General features: G+C 46.8%; 1 protein-coding gene across 1 annotated transcript in view; it reads right to left on the reverse strand.

Annotated features, from left to right (window-relative positions):
* Positions 1 to 396: 396 nt before the first annotated feature.
* LOC137624849 (zinc finger protein 345-like) overlaps positions 397 to 26,796 on the reverse strand; it is a 94,284-nt gene continuing 67,884 nt past the window's right edge. Inside the window, exons 12-15 of the mRNA XM_068355798.1 lie at positions 17,873 to 17,969; positions 15,699 to 15,803; positions 13,975 to 14,094; positions 397 to 793 (exon numbers count right to left, since the gene is read on the reverse strand). Of these exons, the coding sequence (XP_068211899.1) occupies positions 578 to 793; positions 13,975 to 14,094; positions 15,699 to 15,803; positions 17,873 to 17,969 (538 nt within the window). The 3' untranslated portion in view covers positions 397 to 577. The remainder of the gene's footprint in view (positions 794 to 13,974; positions 14,095 to 15,698; positions 15,804 to 17,872; positions 17,970 to 26,796) is intronic.

The following is a 26,796-nucleotide window of genomic DNA, read 5'->3' on the forward strand; positions in this document are numbered from 1 at the left end:
TGGTTTTTGTTATTAAATGCTGCATACCTTGAGTATCTTGAAGCATTACTTTATACATAAAGAGCTTTAGCTGCAACATCTAAATTGTAGTGCCTAGGTAACTAGCCCACAGCTTATTATGTTTCGAGGTAACTTGATGCCCATGATATATGATCTTATGTGTGGTATTTTAGAGAATAGAATGAGAATGTTGTAACTGTTTTAACAAATGCTTCAATTTCCATTAATAAGGCTAACTAAATGCACAAGTCTTGCTCATGCAAGGTTTTATGTTTACCACAGTTAGGATTTCTAGTTTTCTGTAATGTGTTAGATCAACAGGGTTCCTTGTGTTTAGTATGGCTGATTTTGTACTGTCATGAGGAATGGAAATGCTGCAAAGTCAATTCTGCAAATTTTCACTATTTATTTTAAAAATTACATAAGTATAAAACTTCCTACAATCTTAACAATATCATCACAGATAATTGATTTTGCTGGCAAAGTATATAATACTTAAAGTCTAAACTTCAATCTTATGGAATATAAAAATTGCACAACATGGCATTCACATAATTGCATAAAGACCATGATATTACTAATACTGCACAGTACCACTAACCATGTCAAACCCTTGTGTAAATATATAACCTTGTGCAGTATGTACTGCTTGAGGAATTTGCTGCACTGAATACTCAGCAGCTGTGACTCCAGGGATAGTTTGGACAGCTTGCACAGCCTGCATGGTTTGGACAGATGCCCCTCCACTCAGAGCTGTACTGACACCAGTTAATGGCACTGTTGATCCTGATACCTGGAAAATTTATCATTTGTTATTCAAAATGTTCGTAATTTAAAAGTAACTGTTACATACATAAGATATAAAATTCACATGTAAAGTAATCATAACATATTACACAGTAGTTGAAATTCTACCTTAGTTTAACAAGATTCCAAATTTCATTGTGCAGTTTGTTTCTGCTTCCAGGTCTCCTTGATGCATGTATTTATAGGCCATACAAGTACTCTAATCGTGTGTTATCTGTATGCTTGCTGTATGTCTAGTGATGATAATGGCAAGCAATTGAGAATTACAGTATATTGTATCAACAATATATTTCAAAGTACACTGAACTGCTTTACTCTTCCTTACCCTAAACCTAATTTGTCCCAACAAAGTAATAATACTTGTCGTTCAAGTAGGATACCAGTTCAACCTGCAAAGAGCTTGCTTGCTCATCTTAGCTGTTATAGTGATGTACTATTAGATTACATTTTATTTACTTCAGTTTGTTTCTTATTTACAGCCCAGTCCTGAGTGTTGCTTTTGGTCTTCCCAGTGTAATCTATTTATGTAGAGGAGCTTGCAGTTTTCCCTAAACTCCTGTAATATTGTTGCAGGAGCTCTTTAGTGAATTCATCCCCATTCTCAAGCTGTCCCTTTTAATCCTCTGTGTTCTCCTTTTACATCAGAACCAGTGGTGAGTACATGAGGAAGGGGGGGGGGATGACTTGAAACTGTGCCTGCTCCCAGTTTGTGAGCAAAAACCTTTGCTCAGAAGAGAAGTAACTAAACTATTTCACTTTCAATGTTATATTCCATAAATAAGTAAACAGAGCAGAGGGTATCGAGTCTTATAACACCACTGCTTTCTTGCTTCTTATATTATTAAAATGGGAGTAATCTGTACATTAAGTACACACAAGTTTAAGCTAGTGAATAATTTTTAACTTGGGGTGGAGGGGCCCAAGACTTTTGAGTTTTGGTGTGACATAGTAGCCCTCTACAAATTGCACATTTACAAGAAGCCTAATGTACAGCACATGAATTTTACAAAACCAATATATATTACAGCAATTTTGATTTGTTAGTTTTCTAACAAAATAGATTTGGACTACTGGAAGAAGAGAAATAACAAAGGACTGGGAGACAATAAAGTCAGTAGTGACTGAAGCTGCTATGGAATCTCTAGGACCATGTATCAATGCACGTAGAAGGAATAATTGGTTTGACAAAGAGTGTAGAAGTGCTGCTGAAAGAAAACGCTGTAGGATGAAATAGATAGAAGATAGGGCTAACATTGATAAGAGAGAAGATTTAAGAGTGTCTAGAAATTTAGCAACAAGCACTCGTGAACAGAAAAAAGAAAAGAGAAATTAGGAGAGGAACTGAGAGAAATTAAAGAAAATAGAGCGCATGGAAAAACGAAAAGGCAATTTCAGTGAATTAATAGGATGAGAAAAGGATTCCAGCTAAGAATGAACTTCATCAAAAATAAAGAAGGTAACATAATTATTGGAAAAGAAGAAATACAAAGGAGGTGGATAGAGAATACTTTAAGGAGTTTTTCAATCGGCTACCACCTCATAACCCAGTGGATGAAATAGAAATGGAGGGAAATATCGATGATGTGGAGGCACCAACCCAAGAGGAAATTACAGATGCTATAAGAAAACTTAAAAATAATAAAGCAGCTGGGATTGATAATATAGCTGCAGGAACTAATCAAGTATGGGGCCAGGCTCTTCATAAGATTATTAGCTTAATGTATAGCTTATGGGAGAATGAAGTAATGCCATCAGACTGGGAGGAAGGGATTCTGGCAGTACTACATAAAAAAGAAGATCGCACTATATGTGGAAACTACAGAGTCATTTGCATACTCCCAGTTGGTTACAAAATCCTTGCAAATATTTTGTACAAACGATTAAGAGTTTATTACGAAGATATAATTGGTGACTATCGGGCAGGTTTTAGACCAAACCGAGCTACAACTGACCAAATTTTCACCATACGGCAAGCTCTAGAGAAATATTGGGAGTTCAACAAAAACTCGTACCATCTATTCATAGATTTCAAGCAAGCTTCTAACAGTGTACATCGACCATCATTATGGAACATACTGTAGTTTTTCCACATACCAGTGAAATTGATAAATCTGGTAAAAATGTGCTACCGGAATACGATGTGCAGGACCAAGGTCGGGGGAATACAGACAGAGCCCTTTAACATCCATGGAGGACTAAAGCAGTGATGTGCTCTATCAACACTTTAAACTTAGTACTGGAATGGATAATGCGAAATACACCACCTACCAGATTACCCATCCAGCTGGATAATATCATCATAGACAGACTTGGATATGCCAATGGTGTGGACCTTTGTGGAGAATATCTACCTAGCATTGAAGAAACATACGTACAGTTTAAAAACTATGCAGAGCGTACAGGCCTGAAAATATACAATGCAAAAACTAAGATAACGGAGGTTTCAAGAACACCAAATCTAGTTGGAAATATGGATTTTGGAGGATCACAACTGGAAGCAGTATCCACATTTAAATATCTTGGCTCCACTATAACGTCACACAACATGATCTAGGAAGAAGTTAGATTAAGGATTGCAGCAGGGACAAGATGTTCATGGGCACTCGATAACACCCTAAGATCCAAAATTTTATCTAGGCCCACAAAAATACAAATATATACCGCCATTATCCGTCCAATGGTCCTATACGGGTGTGAAACATGGGCACTCACTAGGCAGTTGGAAAATAAACAGTTTTTCAACGCAGTATCTAGAGGCAGATCTGGGGACCGGTTTGGGATGACGAAGCTGGAGAGTGGTGCAGGCGCCACAATCACGAGTTGATTACTCTTTCAGGACTACCGTCTATCTCCAATATCATTAGATCGTAGAGACTTCGATATGCAGGACAAATTGCTAGAATGGAGAGAAGACTGACTAGAAGAGTTATGTTAGGTAAACCCATAGGTACCAGACCAAGAGGAAGGCCTAGAAAGAGATGGATGTATTACTTGACTGAAGATTTGGACATCCTGGAAATAGACCCCAATGAGTGGATGGAGCTTGCGGAGGATAGGGCTCTCTGGAGACGAACGGTCAAAGCGGCAATGGAGCAGCCTGGTCCAAGGCCCCAAGGCCCCCGGAGTAAGAGTAAGAGAGTAAGTAATTTTTCTAACTTATATTCTTGCAAAACCCATTATGCTATCAAATACTGTGTAAATACATAAGGTTGTTGTACATTTTATCAAGCAGTATTTAAGATTTCTCAGGTTCATAACCGACTGCTGGTACCAAACTGCTGATGTGTGTAGTGTGGCAAGTACCATACTTTTGTGTTGACAAAATGAGTTTTATTCTTGTCTGGGATATCATGAAACGTCAGTTTGGATGCATGCGACTTGCTTCGCTAAATAATTCACATGGTCACTGATTTGTGTGTGAAATATTAATGTTTAACTTTCCTACTGCTTATGCACATTCCTTACAGAAAAAAATAAATGCTCAGGATTATTTAGCGTCTCCGATGGATCAAATATTACCTTGCTTGCATGACTATTTTCCATGTTATTTTTCTTATCACACAAACTATGGATTTACATCAATTCTCATAGGGATTAATTCTGTGAGGCCTTGAATATGGCTAAAGCAATGCTCATTGTGACGTTTTTAAAGAGATGCAATATATTATAAATAAGTATTACCCTTACTTTCAATGCCATGAAGTCGTCAGATTTGGGATTTTATGAAAATATCCACAACCCTTTATTTACATGTTAATAAAACTTGTCTCCAAACTTTGTCTGCAGGGGTATCCTAACAATATAAACCTCATATATCATTGTAGACTGATGACTGCTAACACCAACCTTCTTCACTGTCAGCAGTAGTCAGGCTAAACCTCCTCTTTCATTGCAGCTCACCATAGATACCTGTCACAACCTCTCTGCAGTAACCTCCTCAGCATAAGCTACCTGAAGCCACATCCTACGTTGATGTTGAATGTAGCCAACTCTCTGGACCTTATTGTAGCCAACCTACAAAAACTTTCCTGTTGGCCAATGTGATAGATTGCTTGCAATATCTTTGTCAATACATAGCAAGCCATCAATTTTTGCCCTACAGCTGCTCTACTTCACTGTACAAGCTTCATAACTGAGACTCGTCCTGCAATCTCTGTTGACAACAAAAACTACCTCCTCCTTTGGTGTTTGCATGTGTGGCTTCTGCAACCTTCTTCAACGTGAGAATATGTGTGTGCAACTACTTCGTTAATCAACTGCATGCATGCCTGTGGCGACGTTTGTTGGAGGTGTCTTTGAGTACATTACCTTCCATTAACACAATGCATGGCTTGTCAGCGTGCATAACCGTAGCAGCAGCAACCTATTCTGTCTACAGCATGAACACAAACAGCAGCAACCTATTCAGTCATCTGCGTGCACATCCGCAACAGCAACTGCTCCAGTCAGCAGCGTGCACACCCGCCGAAGCAGCTACGGCAATCTCTTACGTCAATAGTGTGTGCATTGCACACCTACAGAGCAACCTATTTCTCGTCAGCAGTGTGCACACACAGCAGCAGCAGCTACGGCAATCTCTTACGTCAATAGTGTGTGCATTGCACACCTACAGCTGCAGCAACCTATTTCTCGTGCACACCGTACACTTGCAGCTAATAATCTTCGGTCAGCAGTGTGCTCGCCTATAACAACAGCTCCTATTCGTTCAGCGGCATGCACACACATGCACACCCGTATCAGCAACCAATTGGTCGTTACCGCACACACCGCACACCGGCAGCCACATCATCTTCAGTCATCATTCTACATGCCCACACCTGCAGCAACCTATTCGGTCATCAGCGTGCACACCACACACTTGCAGCCACATCATCTTTGGTCAGTAGTGTGCTTACCCACAGCAACAGAAACCTATTCGGTCAGCAGTGTGCACCCACAGCAGCATGCACATTGCACACCTGCAGCTGCATCATCTTCAATCAGCAGCATGCACACCCACAGCTGCAACTGCAACCACTTTAGTCAGCAGCGACCATACCCGTAGCAGCAACCTATTTGGTCATTTGCATGCACGACAGGGACTTGCTGCAGCCACATCATCTTCGGTCAGCAGTGTGCATACCCCACAACAGCAACCTTTTCTGTCAACAGCACAAACATTCGCAGGTGCAGCAACTGAATGTTATCATCGTGCACATCTGCAACTACTTCGGTTAGTAGCGTGCATATTCGCAGAAGCAGTAACCTATAATGTCAGAACGTGCAAACTCACAGCAGCAGCAATTGCTCCAGTCATCAGCGTGAACATTGCGCACACCTGCAGCCATAGCAACCTATTTCTTGTCAGTAGTGTGCTTACCCACAGCAAAGACCTATTCAATCAACCGAATGGATAACCTGCAGCAGGAGCAGGGACCTTTCCTGTCAGCAAGGTGCACAACTGTTGGTGCACACCTGCTTTGTTCATGAGGATGTATAACCACAGAAGCAGCAATCTCCTCAGTCAGCAGTGTGCACACCTGCAATCTCTTCTATCATCAACGTGCACACCCGCAGCAGTAGCAACCTCTTTGAGCGGCAACGTTTACACCCGCAGCAGCAGCAACCTCTTCGGGGCAGCACCGTTCACACCTGCAGCAGCAGCAACCTCTTCGAGCGGCAACGTTCCCACCCGCAGTAGCAGCAACCTCTTTGGGCGGCAGCGTTCACACCCGCAGCTGCGGCGGCGTTCACACCCGCAGCTGCGGCGACGTTCACACCCGCAGCTGCGGCGACGTTCACACCCGCAGCTGCGGCGACGTTCACACCCGCAGCAGCCTTCACACCCGCAGCTGCGGCAGCCTTCACACCCGCAACTGCGGCAGCCTTCACACCCGCAACTGCAGCAACCTCTTCGGGCAGCAAAATCACACCTACAGCAGCAGCAACCTATCTGGGCAGCAACGTTCACACTCACAGCAGGAACCACCTCAGGCAGCAACGTTCACACCCGTAGCAGCAGCAACCTCTTCGAGCAGCAACGTTCACACCTGCAGCAGCAACAAGCTCTTTGAGCGGCAACGTTCACACCTGCGACGGCAGCAACCTCTTCGAGCGGCAATGTTTACACCCGCAGCAGTAGCAACGTTCACACTCGCAGCTGCAGCAACCTCCTCAGGCTCCAATGTTCACACCCGCAGCAGCAGCAACTCCTTCAAGCGGCAACATTTACACGCGCAGCAGCAGCAACCCTTCGGGGGGACACCGTTCACACCCGCAGCAGCAGCCACACCCGCAGCACCACCAACCTCTTTGGCGGCAACGTTCACACCCGCAGCAGCAGCCTCCTCGGGAGACAACGGTCAAACCCGCAGCATCAGCAACCTCTTCAGGCCTCTTCGGGCGGCAACGTTCACACCCGCAGCAGCAACCTCTTCGGGCAGTAACGTTCACGCCCGCAGCAGCAGAAACCTCTTTGGGCGGCGATGTTCACACTCGCAGCTGCAGCAGCTTTCACATCCTCAGCTGCAGCAGCTTTCACATCCTCAGCTGCATCAGCTTTCACACGCGCAGCTGAAGCAGCAGCAACCTCTTTGGGCAGCAACATTCACACCTACAGCAGCAGCAACCTTTCCGGGAAGCAACGTTCACACTCACAACAGGAACAGCAGCAGCAACCATCTCAAGCGGCAATGTTCACAGCCGCAGCTGCAGCAACCTCCTCAGGCAGCAACATTCACACCCGCAGCTGCGGCGGCTCTCTCACCCGCAGCTGCGGCGGCTCTCACACCCGCAGCTGCGGCGGCTCTCGCAGCTGCAGCAACCTCTTCGGGCAGCAAAATCACACCTACAGCAGCAGCAATTTACCCGGGCAGCAACTTTCACACCCACACCAGGAGCAGCAGCAACGTTCACACCCACACCAGGAGCAGCAGCAGCAGCAACGTTCACACCCACACCTGGAGCAGCAGCAGCAACGTTCACACCCGCAGCAGCAGCAACCTCTTCGAGCAGCAACGTTCACATCCGCAGCAGCAACAACCTCTTTGAGCGGCAACGTTCACACCTGCAGTGGCAGCAACCTCTTCGAGCGGCAACGTTCACACCTGCAGTGGCAGCAACCTCTTCGAGCGGCAACGTTCACAGGCGCAGCAACCTTTTCGAGTGGCAATGTTCACACCTGCAGCAGCTGCAGCAACCTCCTCAGGCAGCAACGTTCACACCCACTGCGGCAGCAGCGTTCACACCCACTGCGGCAGCAGCGTTCACACCCACTGCGGCAGCAGCGTTCACACCCACTGCGGCAGCAGCGTTCACACCCACTGCGGCAGCAGCGTTCACACCCACTGCGGCAGCAGCGTTCACACCCACTGCGGCAGCAGCGTTCACACCCACTGCGGCAGCAGCGTTCACACCCACTGCGGCAGCAGCGTTCACACCCACTGCGGCAGCAGCGTTCACACCCACTGCGGCAGCAGCGTTCACACCCACTGCGGCAGCAGCGTTCACACCCACTGCGGCAGCAGCGTTCACACCCACTGCGGCAGCAGCGTTCACACCCACTGCGGCAGCAACGGTGTCACCCAAAACAGCAGCTCGGGCGACAACGGTCACACCCGTAGCATCAGCAACCTTTTCGGGAGGTAACGTTCACACCCTCAGCAGCAGCAGCAGCAGTAATAGTAACCTCTTTGGGCAGCAACGTTCGCAGCTGCAGCAACCTCTTCGGGCGCCAACGTTCACACCCGCAGCTGCAGCAACCTCTTCGGGCGCCAACGTTCACACACGCAGCTGCAGCAACCTCTTTGGGCGGCAATGTTCACACTTGCAGCCACATCATCTTCGGTCAGCAGCATGCATACCTGAAGCAACAACAATCTCTTCAGTCAGCTGCACACACACCCATCATAGCAGTAGTAACCTCTTTGATCAGCAGTGTGCATTCCCGCAGCAGCATCAACCTATTCGAGCAGCAACGTTCACACCTGCAGCAGCAGCAACTTCTTTGAGCGGCAACGTTTATACCCGCAGCAGCAGCAACCTCTTCGGGGCAGCACCATTCACACCTGCAGCTGCAGCAACGTTCACACCCGCAGCAGCAGCAACCTCTTTGGTGGCAACGTTCACACCCGCAGCAGCAGGAACCTCTTTGGGCGGGGACGTTTACACCCGCAGCTGCAGCAGCTTTCACACCCGCAACTGCAGCAACCTCTTCGGGCAGCAAAATCACACCTACAGCAGCAGCAACGTTCACACCCGCAGCAGCAACAGCCACCTCAAGCAGCAACGTTCACACCCACAGCAGCAACGTTCACACCCACAGCAGGAGCAGGAGCAGCAACGTTCACACCCACAGCAGGAGCAGGAGCAGCAACGTTCACACCTGCAGCAGCAACAAGCTCTTTGAGCGGCAACATTCACACCTGCAACGGCAGCAACCTCTTCGAGCGGCAACGTTCACAGCCACAGCAACCTCTTCGAGCGGCAACGTTCACACCTGCAGCTGCAGCAACCTCTTCGGGTTGCAACGTTCACACTTGCAGCAGCAGCAGCAACCTCTTCGGGCAGCAACGTTCACACCCGCCGCAGCAGAAACCTCTTCGAGCGGCAACATTCACACCCGCAGTTGCCGCATCGTTCACACCTGCAGCTGCAGCAACCTCCTCGGGCAGCAACGGTCACACCCACAGCAGCAGCAACCTTCTCGGGCAGAAACGTTCACACCTGCAGCAGCACCAGCAACGTTCACACCCGCAGCAGCAGTAACCTTTTTTGCGGCAACGTTTACACTCGCAGTAGCAGCAACCTCTTCGGGCGGCAACGTTCACACTTGCAGCAGCAGCAGCAGCAGCAACCTCTTCAGGCAGCAACGTTCACACCCGCAGCAGCAGAAACCTCTTTGGACGGCGACGTTCACACTCGCAGCTGCAGCAACGTTTACACCCGCAGCTGCAGCAGCTTTAACACCCGCAGCTGCAGCAGCTTTCACACCCGCAGCTGCAGTCGCTTTCACACCCGCAGCTGAAGCACCAGCAACCTATCCGGGAAGCAACGTTCACACCCACAGCAGGAGCAACCGCCTCAGGCGGCAACGTTCACAGCCACAGCAACCTCTTCGAGCGGCAACGTTCACACCCGCAGCAGTAGCAATGGTCACACCCAAAACAGCAGCTTGGGCGACAACGTTCACACCCTCAGCTGCAGCAACCTCCTCAGGCAGCAACGTTCACACCTGCAGCAGCAGCAGCAACCTCTTTGGGTGGCAACAGTCGCATCCGCAGCAGCAGCAACCTCTTCGAGCGGTAACGTTCACACCTGCAGCAGCAGCAACGGTTACAACCAAAACAGCAGCTCGGGCAGCAACGTTCCCACCCGCAGCAGCAGGTTCTTCGAGCAGCAATGTTCACACCCGCAGCTGCCGCATCGTTCACGCCTGCAGCTGCAGCAGGAGCAGCAACATTCACACCTGCAGCAGCAACAAGCTCTTTGAGCGGCAACGTTCACACCTGCAACGGCAGCAACCTCTTCGAGCGGCAACCTTTCCGGGAAGCAACGTTCACACCCACAACAGGAACAGCAGCAGCAACCATCTCAGGCGGCAATGTTCACAGCCGCAGCAACCTCTTCGAGGGGTAACGTTCACACCCGCAGCTGCAGCAACCTCCTCAGGCAGCAACGTTCACACCCGCAGCAGCAGCATCATTCACACGCAGCAGCAATGGACCCACCGAAATCAGCAGCTCGGGCGGCAACGTTGCAGCTGCAGAAGCAGCAACCTCTTCGGGTGGCAACGTTCACACTTGCAGCAGCAGCAGCAACCTCTTCGGGCAGCACCGTTCACACCCGCCGCAGCAGAAACCTCTTCGAGCGGCAATATTCACACCCGCAGTTGCCGCATCATTCACACCTGCAGCTGCAGCAACCTCCTCGGGCAGCAACGGTCACACCCACAGCAGCAGCAACCTTCTCGGGCAGAAACGTTCACACCTGCAGCAGCAGCAGCAACGTTCACACCCGCAGCAGCAGTAACCTTTTTTGCAGCAACGTTTACACTCGCAGTAGCAGCAACCTCTTCGGGCGGCAACGTTCACACTTGCAGCAGCAGCAGCAGCAACCTCTCCAGGCAGCAACGTTCACACCCGCAGCAGCAGAAACCTCTTTGGGCGGCGATGTTCACACTCGCAGCTGCAGCAACGTTTACACCCGAAGCTGCAGCAGCTTTCACACCCGCAGCTGCAGCAGCTTTCACACCCGCAGCTGCAGCAGCTTTCACACCCGCAGCTGCAGCTGCTTTCACACCCGCAGCTGCAGCAGCTTTCACACCCGCAGCTGCAGTCGCTTTCACACCCGCAGCTGAAGCACCAGCAACCTATCCGGGAAGCAACGTTCACACCCACAGCAGGAGCAATGGTCACACCCAAAACAGCAGCTCAGGCGGCAACGTTCACAGCCGCAGCAGCAATGGTCACACCCAAAACAGCAGCTTGGGTGGCAACGTTCACACCCTCAGCTGCAGCAACCTCCTCAGGCAGCAACGTTCACACCTGCAGCAGCAGGTTCTTCGAGCAGCAATGTTCACACCCGCAGCTGCCGCAACCTCCCTGAGCGACAACAGTCACACCCGCAGTATCAGCGGCCTCTTTGGACGGCAACGTTTACACCCACAGCAGCAGCAGCAGTAGTAGTAACCTCTTTGGGCAGCAACGTTCGCAGCTGCAGCAACCTCTTTGGGCAGCAACGTTCACACCCGCAGACGCAGAAACCTCTTTGCACGGCGATTTTCACACTCGCAGCTGCAGCAGCTCTCACACCCGCAGCTGCAGCAGCTCACACCCGCAGCTGCAGCAGCCCTCACACCCGCAGCTGAAGCAGCAGCATCCTCTTTGGGCAGCAACATTCGCACCTACAGCAGCAGCAACCTATCCGGGAAGCAACGTTCACACCCACAGCAGGAGCAGCAACCACCCCAGGCAGCAATGTTCACACCCGCAGCAGCAGCAACCTCTTTGAGCGGCAACGTTCACACCCGCAGCAGCAGCAACCTCTTTGAGCGGCAACGTTCACACCCGCAGCAGCAGCAACCTCTTTGAGCGGCAACGTTCACACCCGCAGCAGCAGCAACCTCTTCGGGCAGAAACGTTCACACCCGCAGCAGCAGCAACCTCTTCGGGCAGAAACAGGTGTCGTTCACACCTGCAGCAGCTGCAGCAACCTCTTCGGCTGGCAACGTTCACACTCGCAGCAGCAACCTCTTTGGGCAGCAACGTTAGCATCCGCAGCAGAAGCAACCTCTTCGGGCAGCAATGTTCACACCTGCAGCAGCAGCAACATTCACACTCTTGAGGCAGCAGCAGCAGCAACCTCTTCAGGGGTGTGCACGCCTGTCATAGCAGTAGTAACCTCTTTAGTTTTCAGTGCGCTACGGAGCAACCTCTTCAGTCAGCAGCGTTCACAACCACCGCAACCTTTCTGGGAATCAATGTGCATTCCTGTAGCAAGAGCAACCTCTTCAATCACCAGCATTCACACCCGCAGCAACCTTAACCTTTCCGAGAACCAGTGTGCATGCCCATAGCAGCAGCAGCAATCTGATTGGTCAGCAGCCACCTCTTCGGGCAGCAGTGTGCACACCCGCAGCAGCAGCAACCTCTTCAGTTAGTACTGTGCGTACCTACAGCTGCAACCTCTTCAGTCAACACTGTGCGTACCTGCAGCTGCAACTCTGCATACCTGCAGCTGCACCCTCTTCAGTCAGCATTGTGCATACCTACAGCTGCAACCTCTCCAATCAGCACTGAGCGTACTTACAGCCGCAACCTCTCCAATCAGCACTGTGCATACCAGCAGCCGCAATCTCTTCAATCAGCAGTGTGCACATCCCCACACTTAAGTCGCAGTAATCTATTCAGGCAACAGCGTGCGAATCACAGCAGCAATGTAGTCAGTTAGCAGCTTGCACACCAGCAGTGTGAACCTTTGCAGGCATCAGTGAGCACCCCTGTTGATGCACGCCTGCTGCCGCAGTCTATGTGGTCAGCATTGTGCCCACCTATAGCAACAGCGTGCATACCTGCAGCATATTTCTATCAGCATACAAGTTTCCAACCAAATCTTTCAGCATAAGCCTGTATGGCTACTGCAATCCCCTCCGTCACCAGCAAGCATGGCTGCAGCAGTAAACTTTTATAAATGAAGTGTGTACAATTTGACTGCATCAATCAACCTTGTTAACTGCGTGGTGTGAAGCAATAACACCTCTTCATTAGAAGTTTGCGTGGTGAGAAGCGAAGCAGTAACACCTCCTCTTCATTAGCATTTTTCTTGCCTGCAGCTTTGCTGTCAGCAAGCATTGTAGCTACAATGCTCTTTATCCTCTACGTTGATGCCTGCCTGAAACCTTAATCTCTATGTTGCAGCCTTCTTGCTTATTGTCTATGGCCACAAGCAACCTTGTTTCTCATCATTCACCATGCCTTCAACAAAATTGTTGATGTGTCAGTCAGTCAACCACCTTCCATTAACCTCCAGTTGCCCTACATGCTACCTCCTTTATCGTCAACCACCAGCCTTGATACACAGGCTACCGTGCAATGTCATTTACAAAATAATCAGCCTATCAATCAATCAACCAACCTACCATGCAATGGAAAATGGGAAATTGATTGTACCAAAAAATAATAAAACATTTTATATTTGTAATGCTTTAAAATGATGTGGCAACTAATTGGGGAAAAAGGGCAATGAAGATAAAGTAAGGGCAATAAAGATAAAGTTTCCTCAAAGGGTAGTAAGTTAAGTTGTAGGGGAAAATTATCATTTGCATCCATTTGAAATATGTTTTACAGAATCAGTAATACTGTAATTTTTACTAATACTGTAGAAATTCCATAAGTTTTTATATGAAGGTAATTTAAGTTAACTAATTTTTATGATTAGGTATTTTCACAAAATGTAAAACTTTACACTTAAGTTTTTTTTTTTCTAAAAATCTAGAATAAAGTTAAGTGGCAAGAAGTTGTTGGTTATCCAGGAACATACTGAAATTGAATTTAATAAAACTTGAAAAGAAATTAAGTTTTTCTATACCTACTGAACTTTCAGAGTTTAACTACCTAATTCATTATCCCATTCACAAAGAAACTGTACTTATAATCATAATTAGTTACTACCTATTTTTTAATAACTTACCTGCACAACATGACCTATGGACGGTATGTGCCCTTGCATACCTCCCATTACAGGTATAGTTACAGTTTGTTGCCCATTCACTGTTATGTATTGTGGGGTGCTGACCATTCCTCCCCCAACCTGAAAAAAATAATTAAGTTCAGTCATTATCATTACTACTACCCATGCTACAATGTTAATGAGACAAGTAAGGATACTATAACCACAAAGGCTCCAAAGGGGAAAATAGCTCGGTGAGTTACGAAAACTCATGTGAAAAGTAATGAATCAAGATTATAAAATATCGTTCTTTTATAATGTAGATATATACTGTGTATAATCTATGAAAGGCTCATGTCAGCCTCTTCAACAAAAAAATTTAATGTACGATTCAACTGTCTGATTAAGGAAGATCATTCCACAATCTGATGACAGCTGGAATAAAACTTCTAGAATAATGCAAATTACCCTTAGAACAACTACATACCTAGTAATATGCACAGGAAGATTCCAAATGCATAAAGGATGGTCAGAATTATGATCAATAGTGCCACGGTATATGATCTGGAATAAGAAATTTACTAGACCAAGTTTTTATACTACAAATTAAGATGAGAATTAGCAGCTGAAGACCAAGAAAGGTCGAAAATACTCAAAACAAGGCAAAATGAAATAGTAAAAAAATCTTCATATACACCGATCACCAAAAATCTTAAGACATTGAAAAGCCCATTTTTAGTGCAATTGAAGAACAGACCACGTGTCCCTCCAAACTAATTTTGCAATCAACAATTGTATCTAAAATTTTCAAGGAATTTTATATAGTTAAGAAAAACCAATGCTGAGATCTGTATGTTGAGGAACCACTGTCCTTGACCTACTTACAATCACAATCATACGTTTGAGTTTCTTAGGGTTTAACTTCATGCCCCATAATTTGCACCATGCAATAATTTTGGCTAAATCTCTTTTAAAGGATTCAGCAACCCCAGATCTCTTCTGAGAAGGGAATAGATGCAAATAGAGTACCATCATCTACATATGCAAAGAGTTTGTTTTTTAGGCCAAACCACACATCCAGTCTATACAGTATATAGTATGAAAAGTAATGTGGAACACTAGATATCACATACCTATACTCACTATGGTGTCCATCAACAACTCTGCAATCTATTATTTAAAATCAATAATGATCCTATAAAAAAAGACCCCACCAATGGAAATTGAATGTAATCAACAGGGCTAGAGCTCCCACAAACACAGAGAATCTTAATGGAGTAACATTACCAATTCTCCAACAAGTGCAAAAAGAACTTCTTGCTAACTTAAGGACAATAATGACAACTGAGGAGCTAAGGAATTAGCAAGAAAAAACAAAAAATACGATTTGGGTCTACAACACCATAAGCATCAAGGTCCATGAAGAATGAGGAAGAAGGTTTCTCATTACTATGCTTAACTATACTGCCAAACACATCACCCAAAAGGGGTTGCCTTTTATTTAGACCGAGTGATAGAGCCATCTGGTTTAAAAATAAAGGAGGAACTGTTACATCTACACCAGAGTGCAGATTTAAGGGTAGCCCACCACTTAAGTCCCTTAACCAACAGCTTTTAGCTGAGTCTAATCATTCCAAATAAGCAAATCTACAATGATCATTGACCCAGTGTCTGTTTTTCACTCAGTATTTTTTTTAACACATGAGAAAGGAAATGCCTTTTAATAAAATTAAAGATTCACATACCTCTTCTAAACTTGTTGATGTCATTGCAAGATTATTTACTCCAGCTGTCCCTTTCTCTTCCTTCAATCCTGACGCTGCTGTAGCTATTGCCAATGGATCTAGTACCTGAAATCCAAAAATATAAATTTTACATGCAACTCTCATTTTGTTTACATTATTTATCTAATTATGAAATCTATGAATATTTCATGCAGAAATATTAGGCTTCTTGATTACTTTAACATCTTATGAAAACTTGCAGAGACAAGTTTTAATCTTTATTTTATTACAATATTGAGGTTTAATGAAGCTGATTGGAGGTTATTTCCTTACAGATTCTGGCCACTATTAATACTGTCAATATCAACCAATAAATCTTGATGATAATCCAAATTTATTGCTAATTTGAATTAACACAATTGAAACATTTTGTTTCTTCAATTTAAAAGGTAGAATTGACAATCCTTAACCTACAACCTATTCAAAAGTAAAACTTTCAAACAAATATAAGTACAGTAAAATAAAAATAATATGCAATAAATTAATGAGTGGAGTCAAATCAACAAACATGTACTTAAAATATGAATAAATATGGTTGTTATAAAGACCCTAAAAGCAGCGTCTACAGTAAAAATTTAAATGCTATTGAAGCAAAACTATTCGAATCTCTAAGACTGAACTTTAAAATCACTTGCTAGCCAGTGCTAGCCTGGAAGCAGTGACAACTTTAGTTACAGGATGGGAGATACTAAATTATAGCATGTAACAACATTTACATGCCTTGCGCACAAGGAACACACGATGATCTTAAGCCAGGGGTCATACTACAGCTTTTAGGGAATATATAGCTGTTTTACAATTTCTTCTAGTACCATAAGCATCTTTCAGATGGTCCCTCCCAAGTGCATTACCCTAATACATCCTCCCTGGCTGCCAATATGATCCTCAAGACGGAGGTCTATCACAAGGTAGAAAAAACAGTCCTGTCACTAAAGGAAATGAGCTTATCATGTAACCTTTTTTTTTTTTTTTTTTTTCTTTTTTTGCTGATCAGGTTATAAATCTAAATTATAAAGAGACATTTGTTTCATATCATTGAAAGTATGGGGCCTTTACGAAGCAAGAAAATGTTCGTTTCTCAACAACATTGAAAAATTTTAGCTGCAGGTGATGCTGGGAAGGATCTATATGTTTCAAGAAATAATTAGAATGTTTTTTAGGGAAGACTGTGCTTACTATGCTAAGCAGGAATTCAACATGGATAATAAGAACATATTTTTAAAGATTTCCAACAAGACGTTCACCAACCAAGAAGAGATGACTACATTTAGGTTGAAGATTGCCAAGGATGCTACCAACCTTGCATTCTACTTGATTGCTAAGCGAGATCCGAAGCATATGCTGTTTATATTTCACATAATCTTTGAGCACCGAAAGAGTTCACCACTAAGGAGCACCTTCCAGTGATCCAAAAAACCAACTTAAGGATTGAATGACCACAGCTATCTGAACTTCAATGTACAGGATGATTATCTGGGAAAAAGTACTGTTTTATACATTGGAACCCACCTACCAACAGAAATAACAGAAGGAAAATATGAAGCAGAAATAGAGCCAAGAAGAAAAATATAAAGATGAAGCACAGGGGCCTGGTAGGCCATTCAGCAGCCAAATGAAATAGGGAAATAGCCAAACAGTTACAGTATCAAGGAAAATTATGAGGCTTGATAGAAAGAAGGAATGGAAGTATAGCAGAAAAGCTAATAAGCGATTGTAGCTGGGGGCTGAAAGAGTGCTGTAATTGTAAGTAATGCATATAGTGCACTGCTTGATGTGCACTTACAGCACAAAATGAAGTTATGATTAGCCTGTGGGGGGACGGATAATCATAACTAGCTTTTGTTAAAATTTTTAACTTGAGTGCAAAAATATAGGTTAACAAGTATTACTACAGAACACCTGCAATTATCATGCATTATGGTTCTAGATTAACATGATGCAATTTGTAAGCTACCACCTAGTAGTATGAATCATTACCTCTTCTTTATGTCCCAATGTCTTTACCATTGTTATACTAGTTGTCTCCAGTATTTGAAAAAAAAAAGTTCTTAGCTTAAAGACTACATATACACAAAATACAGTATGAAAGATACATAATGCACCTTTGTTAATCTTTCTTTCTATCTTAATCTTACCTGCGTCACTTGATTAAGATTAGTATTAGATGTACTCGTATGATTGTTTGTGACCACTGTCACGGCAACTTTGTCACAGAATTTGTCGTGGATTTTTCTGTAAGTAAATGAGCTGTTTAATTCTTGTAAATGATAAACTACAGCATACATCATGATAATCATAAAGATAACTTTGAAAAGTAAACATACATTTTGGTACAAGCAAAATTTTTTTAGAGTTTATTGATTGTAGATAACAGCATCGCTATCAAAGTAATTTTGTGTATATAAGACAATACTAAAAGTATATTAATCTGTAGAACAAAAATGGATACAAAACTAATACAAAAAAGTACAATATGGTTTACAGAAAAATATACTGTATGCAAGAAGCAATACACAAAAATTATATACAACCAAATAATATATCCATGAATCAACATCTGTAGAGTTGAAAACATTATGACAATACTTCACTACTATACATTGTTACAATATTTTTCATTCAAACAGGTTAATCCTGTAATCCTATTTCTGTGATGTGGATATCTCCATCCCATAAGCCAAACAGAAGCCAAGATACAGATTTCCACTGCAAATGCTCTTTCCTACCTAGTGATGCCGCCACCACTACATCCTATCTTTTCCGTGAGACTAATCGGATCGGTTTCGTACCTCCAATGCTTACTTTTCAGGCTTTCATATAATTTAACCTCTGGTAATGTGCAGTTTGAAACTGTTATATCTTTACATATTTTTATATGTACTCTGAGATGAGCTGCACACAATTCTAAATATGTATAAATTCTACTTATTATGAGTGGTTAAACGGAATATCACATAATAATCTAAATCCTAACTACCACTCTTTCAAAAGGAATCTACACTTTAAGAAAATTTATCTGGTATACAAAGATCCCCTGAGGCCTTGCATCCAGTATCTTTGAAGCATTTGAAAAAAAGTATCATAAATTATTGTTAAATATTCTGGTGACAAAGAATAAAAAATACTGTTAAATATTTTGAGTCTAGGTGTTACCTAAAGAGGGGATCCTCAAGAGTACAAAGAAAACTTGCAACAAGTTGCATCACAGTATCTGGTTTCTAAGGCCAATAAGAGGATCAGCCACTCTTTGAAGATCAGCAACCGTTTTATTCTTCAGTACTGATGGTTTGCAATAGACTGACTTAACAGCTATTTCCTACTTTCTTTCAGAGCTAAGCAAGTCAAGTTTTGCCTTTATATACGGGGTGCAGATACTTTCTTCTTGAACAGACTTCATTTATATTTTAAATATATTTCTAATAGATATTGATTTCATTTTGAAATTTTCTATACTGGGCTGCTTCTGCAATTTTAACCCTTAGGCTTGTGACATTCTTCTTTCCTATGTGGGAGGGGGTCTGGTTGATAAGTCTTAGTGCCCTATTGGGTCCAAACATGGAAACCACTCCAGTCCATAAAAGATATGGAAGTAATGAAAAAAACTATAAAATGGAAGCAAAACATATGAGGGTGAATGACAATGTTAAATGATAAGTAACATATAAGCCATGAAACCAGACAGACGATACCAACGAAGGACACACAAAAGTATTAGCCCAAAGATTGAACTTCTGAAGTTCAAATGATACAGCTAGGGATGTCACAGCCAGAATGAAACTTCTAGAATGATGTATAGCATTGAGCTTTGAGGAAAAGAAAAGGTAAGGCAGTTACAATTAACTGCATACCTTGTGTTACACAGTGAATTGTATAGTCTGGGAAGATCTGACTTCAGAGAATGGTCAGGATTAAGAAAAATCATAAAAAATATGCTGAGCTAATTGAACAAAGGTTCCATTAATTAATATCTAGATCAAGGATAAAGAATTCAAAATTGCAAGTTTTTGTCCTACAACCCAAAATGATAAGAGTAAGCTGCTCCCAACAGGAAAATCAAAAATTTTAAACAATTTTTATTTTTCCTAACATACTCACCGAGAACTACTTTCCTTAGGAGTCACTTGGTGACCTCTCAATCTCGACCAAGATTTTCCCGCCGTTATCCCCCTATTCCGCTCAATATAGTTTCTACCCCCCCCCCCCCCAGGATGTGCCCTGAGGGCAGGATCAGGGCAGGTCACTGCCTCTCCGGGTCAGCATCGCCATTAAGTTCGACGTTTAGCCCAACTCGGCAATGGAAGGATGGCACTCGGGGACGGAAGGGAGGGCCATTACCCGGAAAGTAGTTCTCGGTGAGTATGTTAGGAAAAATAAATATTGTTTAAAATTTTTGATTTGTTCCGACACAAAATACTCACCGAGAACTACTTTCCTTAGGAGACTTATACCTTAGGAGGCGGGAAAGCCATTCTGCCACTTGGTCCGGCACATAGTGCCTGGAGGGCTAAGGAATGCGGGGCCTATCAGAGAGCGGATAGAGGGTAACTGCGGAACCTTACGCTTATTATTTAAGACTCACCTCTTAACATCTTCTCTACTGAATTTTCTCCTGATGAAGTAGGGACGAGTCTATTCTCCGTTGGGGACGTCTTCTAGCCTACCGCTACACAGATTGGAGGGCGGCGATGACTGTCCCAATGGAGAATCCATCCAAAGACTTTCTTGAATAGTCCTTGAGATAGTGGGCAGTGAAAGTCGACTGGTGCGACCAAGTGCCAGCCTGTAGGATCTGTCCCACCGCCATGTTTCTCTCAAAGGCCAAGGAAGTGCTCAGGCCCCTGATGTCATGGGGGCGGGGAGTGCCTGGCACTGCCATCTTGTCCTCTTCATAAGTTTTAGCGATGACTTGTCTCAGCCAGAAGGAAATAGTGTTCTTGGAGACTTGCTTCTTATTAACACCTGTGGAGACGAAGAGGTTCTTGGCACCTGGTCGGAGATGAGCCGTCCTTTCCAGGTACTTCCTGAGCGTCCTTACTGGGCATAACTTCAGATCTTCCGTATTGCCTGTCTTGGGAATGGCCGGAATTGAGAAACCTTCAAACTTCGGGTCCCAGACTGCTGGGTTCTGAGTCTTCGCTACAAAGGAGGGTACAAACTTGAAGGATACCTCCCTCCACCCTTTGGAGTGTGCAACGTCGTAAGACAGACCATGGATCTCACCTACTCTCTTAGCTGAAGCCAAGGCTAGCAAGAAGACGGTCTTGAGGGTGAGGTCTTTGTCTCCGATATCTTTGAGGGGTTCAAAGGGAGGACGACTTAGCATTTTCAGGACCTTGGCCAGGTCCCATCTGGGCACTCTCCTGGCTTGAGGAGGGCAGGACTGCTCGAAACTTCTAATCAGCATCGCTGTGTGTCTCGAGGTCCCCAGGTCGATGCCTTTTAGGAGAAAGACTTGGCCTAAGGCTGCCCGTACTCCTTTAATAGCTGGGACTGACATCCCTATTTCATCCCTAAGGTACACGAGAAAGTCAGCTATGTCAGGGACCGAAGCTTTAAGAGGTCTTATGTGTTTTTCCGAGCACCACTTCGTAAAGGCGGCCCACTTCGCCTGGTATACCACGGTAGAGGATCTTCTTAGGTATAAGGACATCTTCTTAGCTGTGGAGGAGGAGTACCCCTCCTTCTTCAGGAGCCGCTCGATAGTCTCCAGGCGTGAAGGCGACGAGAGAGAGGGTTGTCGTGGAACTTGAGGAAGTGAGGTTGACGCAGCAGATCTGACCTGGGGGGCAGAGGCCAAGGCGGTTGGCTTGCCAGGTCTTTTAGATCCGCGAACCACTCCCTCTCCGGCCACCAGGGCGCTACCAAAGTCATCCTTAGGTTTTGGGAGGCTCTTACTCTGTTGAGCACCTGCCTTAACAGCGTGAAGGGGGGAAAGGCATATACGTCCAGGTTGTCCCACTTGTGCTGGAAGGCGTCTTCTAGGGCTGCTCTTTGGTCTGGCACCGGGGAGCAATAGACCGGTAGCTTGGCGTTGAGCTTTGTTGCGAAGAGGTCCATCACCGGGGAGCCCCAGCGTTGAATGATGAGTCTGGCTACTTCTGGGTGTAGGGACCACTCCGTCCCTACTATCTGACCCATTCTGCTGAGGCCGTCGGCTAGCACGTTTCTTTTCCCGGGGATGAATCTCGCTAGCAGTACCACCTGTTGCTCGTCCGCCCAATGCAGGATGTTTATGGTGAGGTCGCACAGTTCTTTCGATCTCATGCCGCCTTGCTTCTTTATGTAGGCTACCACCGTGGCGTTGTCGCACATTAAGGCCACGGTGTTTCCCCTCAACCGACTTGCAAAGTGCAGACATGCCTTCTGTACTGCTTTTAGCTCCAGGACGTTGATGTGGAGATGTCTTTCGGTCTCCGACCAGGTACCGCTTGCTGTCTCCTCCCGAAGGTGGGCTCCCCACCCTAGGCTGGAGGCGTCTGTGAACAGGAGGAACTCGGGGGGACAGGACCCGAGGGGCATCCCCTTGAGGGAGTTCGACTGGCAGCGCCACCATTCTAAGGCTGCTCTCGTGTCCGGAAGGACTGGAATCAACGCCTTCTGAGCGCCTGTCTGGGACCAGAGGCCCTTGAGGTTCCATTGCACGGGTCTGAGCCGCATCTTCCCTTGGGGAACCAGTTTCTCTAATGAGACCAGGTGACCTATTAGTCTCTGCCAGTCTTTCGCCCTCCTGGAATGCTCCGACAGGAACGGCTGAATGATTTGATTGAGGTTCCGTATCCTGTCTTCCGAGGGGAAGGCCTTCCCCTGCACGGTGTCCAACGTCATACCCGAGTACCCCATTCTGTTGGATGGAGTTAGGTTCGATTTTTCCAGGTTGATAATGATTCCCAGATTACTGCAGAACTGGAGGAGGTCCCTCCCTTGCTCTTCCAAGAGGGCCTTTGAGCTGGAAAGGAGCAACCAGTCGTCCAGGTATCTGATGAGACGGATACCCCGTTCGTGAGCCCATACTGAGACCGTCGCGAAGACCCTCATGAACACTTGAGGGGCCGTCGACAGGCCGAAGCAAAGGGTCCTGAACTGCAGGATCTGGGAGCCCCATTTCACCCGGAGGAACTTCCGACTCGACGGGTGGACAGGGATCTGGAAATACGCGTCCTTGAGGTCGACCGTCATCATGTAATCCTTCTCCCTCAAGGACATCAGGACGGATTTCGGGGTGTCCATCTTGAAGCTCGTCTTCTTGACGAACTTGTTGAGGGCCGACAGGTCTATCACGGGTCTCCACCCCCCCGTTGCTTTCTCCACCAGGAACAGGCGGCTGTAGAAGCCTGGCCCTGGGAGAAGGACTTCTTCCATGGCTCCCTTCTCTAACATGGAGGAAACTTCTTTTTGAAGGGTGGCCCTTTTCAACGGGTCCCTGGGCGCCAACCATTCTGTCTGGGTGGCTGGAATAAGAGGGGGTGGATCCGCTATGAAGGGGAGCCTGTAGCCTTCTTTCAGGACGGACACCGTCCAAGCATCCGCCCCTTGTGTTTTCCATGCTTGCCAATGAGGTCTGAGGCATCCCCCAACCCGAGGCTTGGGCGGGAGTAGGGGGCCTCTCCCTCTACCTTCTCCTAGAGGGGCGGCCTGATCTGCCTCTCTTCGAGGCGGAGTAACCCGACCTGAAGGAGCTGGCAGAAGCTGGTGCTCCCCTGCGGGAGGGCTGCGGAGTTGTTGTCCAGGAGGAGGAAGGGGCGTCCCTCCTCGAAGAGCTGGGGGCAGCCTGAGGAGTCACGGCACTATCCGAGACTGATCTCCTGTATGGCGGCCTTCTGGAAGATGTTTGTCTGGGGACGTTGGTCTCTCTCCTCTTGGACACCTTCTCCATTAGCACTTCTAGATCCTTCAGAGGGAACAGCGACTCACCCCCTAGGGGTGGGCTACGCACAACTCGGGCCTCCCTGTCCGGGATTTTCCTTGACAACTTAGAGAGCACTGTGTCCCGTTTTCTAAGCACCCAGTTGGCCGTCAAGGAGAGTGCTTGGTAAGCCAGAAACTTGAGGGCTTTCCCCCCGGAGGTGAGAAGGTCCGTCAGGAGACTCTGTTGCTCAGGATCTTCGGGGTCTGTGGAGGCTCGTACGTTCACCAACGTGGAGGCCCACCAGTCCAGCCATGAGGAGACGTTCACCAGGTCCCTTGACATCTCCTCCATCATGGCGGCTTCCGTGGGTGAGAAGGAAACAGGGGCTGAAGAGGCCCTTTCGTCCGAGCCGCCTTGTCCCAGGATGTCCAAGGCTGGGTCCACCCTACAGGGACCTGGGCGCCGTCCCTCAGGAATATACACCTTGCCCTGTGACTTGAGACCTTGGAGTAGTTTGGAGGCACTCTGGGACTTGGGGGCCTCCGCACTGCTGGCCACCAAGTTATCTATGTACTCTTGTCCCAGTACTAGGTCTGGGGCGAGAGGAAGGGCCAGGGAGGACTTCGGCAGGGCGTCGTGGTGAGTGAATCTCAGGAGGCTCGACCTCCAGGAATTCACCTTAGGCGCCGAGGGTTCTGCGATCCCATGGAGCCTCTTGATGAGACCTACCACCCTTCTGTAAGCGGAGTCCTCCAACGGGGAAGCCTCGCCTCCGTCGGCCGAGGCCTCGGCCTGGCGTGGGGGAGCCGGGTTGCTTGGACGGTAGACAGGGCGTTCTCCTCTTGGTTCCAGGGAGGTCGACCCGTAACCGTAGGGCGCTCCGTACGAGGGTGGATCTCGCCGTAAGGCGGGTGCCACCGGCTCAGGGAGGACCCTCGGCTGCCCCAAGGCTCTGGAAGCGGAGGACACGGTCCCGGTGGGATGACCCGACAACGGGAACCGGTCCTTCCTGCTCGATGGCCGCACCAGCTGGGCTGGTTCGGTCAGGCTGCCTTCTCGGAAGCGCGTTTCCCCCCGCTGGGCGGGGTGAACCGGAGGCCTCGAGGACTTATGCTTAAGAGCGAGGCCCTTCCTGCGTTGCAGGTCGAGCGGTTCTAGGCTGTGCGTAGGGAGCGACAGCCTAGAGGCTCGTTCACTCGACCGAGAGTCTGGAGAGTGGAGCCTTCTGGACTCTCCTGAAGGGACGTAGACCCATTCGCTGCCGGGAGAGGCATCCCTCCTATACTTACGGGAGTGAGAGCGGGGGCGCTTCCTGCTGTGTCGCGACCTTGACCTGGAGCGGGAACGATCGCTTTCGGCCCGCTCTCTCTTCCGGTGTCGTTTCTCCCTGACTTCTCCCCCGGAGGATGAATCCACCTCTGAAGAGTCTGAGGGCGCCACGTTCCTCGCGTAACGGCTGCTCGCGTGATGTGCGGGGGAAGCTCTTCGCCGTCGGGCGTCCGAGACAGGATGTTGGAGGAAGTCTTCGGGAACTGCTGTGGAGATCGAGGGCACTGAGTCTACTCCATCCCTGCTAGGAGGCCAGGGGCCCAGGGACACGTCCATCCTTAGCGGTGACCTCCCCGGAGTTTTCGGCAACTTCCACCCGAAAGCATCGCTACTCGGGCGGCGAACTCTAGCGTGGTTGTCCTCTGGCGGGGGAGAGCCCGACACACCGGTCCACGAGGGCGGTGGGGACTCCGATATAACAACACTGCCCCATACGGGGTCTTCCGAGGACGCGTGATCCCCTGCCACGTGGCCCGATTCACCCGAAGCACTACCGGACCTTCCGTTCTCTCTAGAGGGGCCTGCCCTTGGTTCTTCCCTCACACTGGGTTCACCGGGAAGAACGCTATGGCTAATTACAACACTGGGGGCTTGGTGCCCACTCCTCTGCGAAGGAGACGGAGAAGCCGAGGCTTCGTCGGACCGATCACTGACCGACGGTAAAGAAGACACGCCACTCAGTTTCTTGGGGGAACGCTTAGACGACTTCTTCTTCTTGGTACTGTACCGTACCCACTGTATGCCGTCCCAACTTATGCACTCCGGACACGTGTCCGAGGAGGAGCAAACTTTACCCCTGCACGTGGAACAAAGGGAATGAGGGTCCACTTCTGGCTTAGAGAGGAAAGCCCCACACGACTTTCCGGCTCTAGGACCAGGGCAACGACGCACATGCTCCATCGTTCGCACACGAAGGGCCAACACTATCGAGTTACAAGCACACTGGGATATACGCACGTACTGAAACACTTGCGAATAACGCACTACACAAGTCCCCACACTGGAAACACGTGGAATCACAAACGCGCCAAAGGATCGAGAGAGCGAGATGTTTCACATCTCACGACCAAGAACTTAATGGCGATGCTGACCCGGAGAGGCAGTGACCTGCCCTGATCCTGCCCTCAGGGCACATCCTGGCGGCGGGGGTAGAAACTATATAGAGCGGAATAGGGGGATAACGGCGGGAAAATCTTGGTCGAGATTGAGAGGTCACCAAGTGACTCCTAAGGAAAGTAGTTCTCGGTGAGTATTTTGTGTCGGAACAAACAACATTTATGACATGGCAGAATGAATGAATTAAAATGTTTCCTTGGGGGAGAGAAATCTCCAAACACTTAGAAAGACTTTCTTAATATATAAAAATTTTTTGGGCTATAATTTTGGTTATAATTCTCCGAAGTAAATTTCCAGTCAATAGTCAACTAAATTACTAAAACAACTACATGTAGTTCAAGATAAATATTAATATACCTATCCACAAACTCAACTGCCCAGGAAGCTTTACCTCATAACCTCTTACCTTCCACTTTCCTTTTTTTCAACCAGCCTTCCTTGCTAACACTAGTAAGCAAACCTACACTTGTATCAAGATTTCCTATAGCTATTACTGCTTATTAAAGACCTTTTAAAAGAAGTTATTTTATTAATTGGTTTTGTACTTGTTCAAAATAATGTGCACACAAGTTCTTATTTTTAAAAAGATTTCAAGTTGAAATTTATCAAATAGGGAACTTTCTGTACCCAGAGTAGAGGAGTGTTGAAAGCATAAACAATAACAAGCAAAAATAATAATTATAAATAACAACAGCTATAAATAGCAATATTCTTACAACTTTTGTCTAGATAGCATATTTTACTCAACAGGTAACACAGAAGCTTTTC

This window comes from Palaemon carinicauda, chromosome 31, assembly GCF_036898095.1.
Source record: "Palaemon carinicauda isolate YSFRI2023 chromosome 31, ASM3689809v2, whole genome shotgun sequence".
Taxonomy (NCBI): domain Eukaryota; kingdom Metazoa; phylum Arthropoda; class Malacostraca; order Decapoda; family Palaemonidae; genus Palaemon; species Palaemon carinicauda.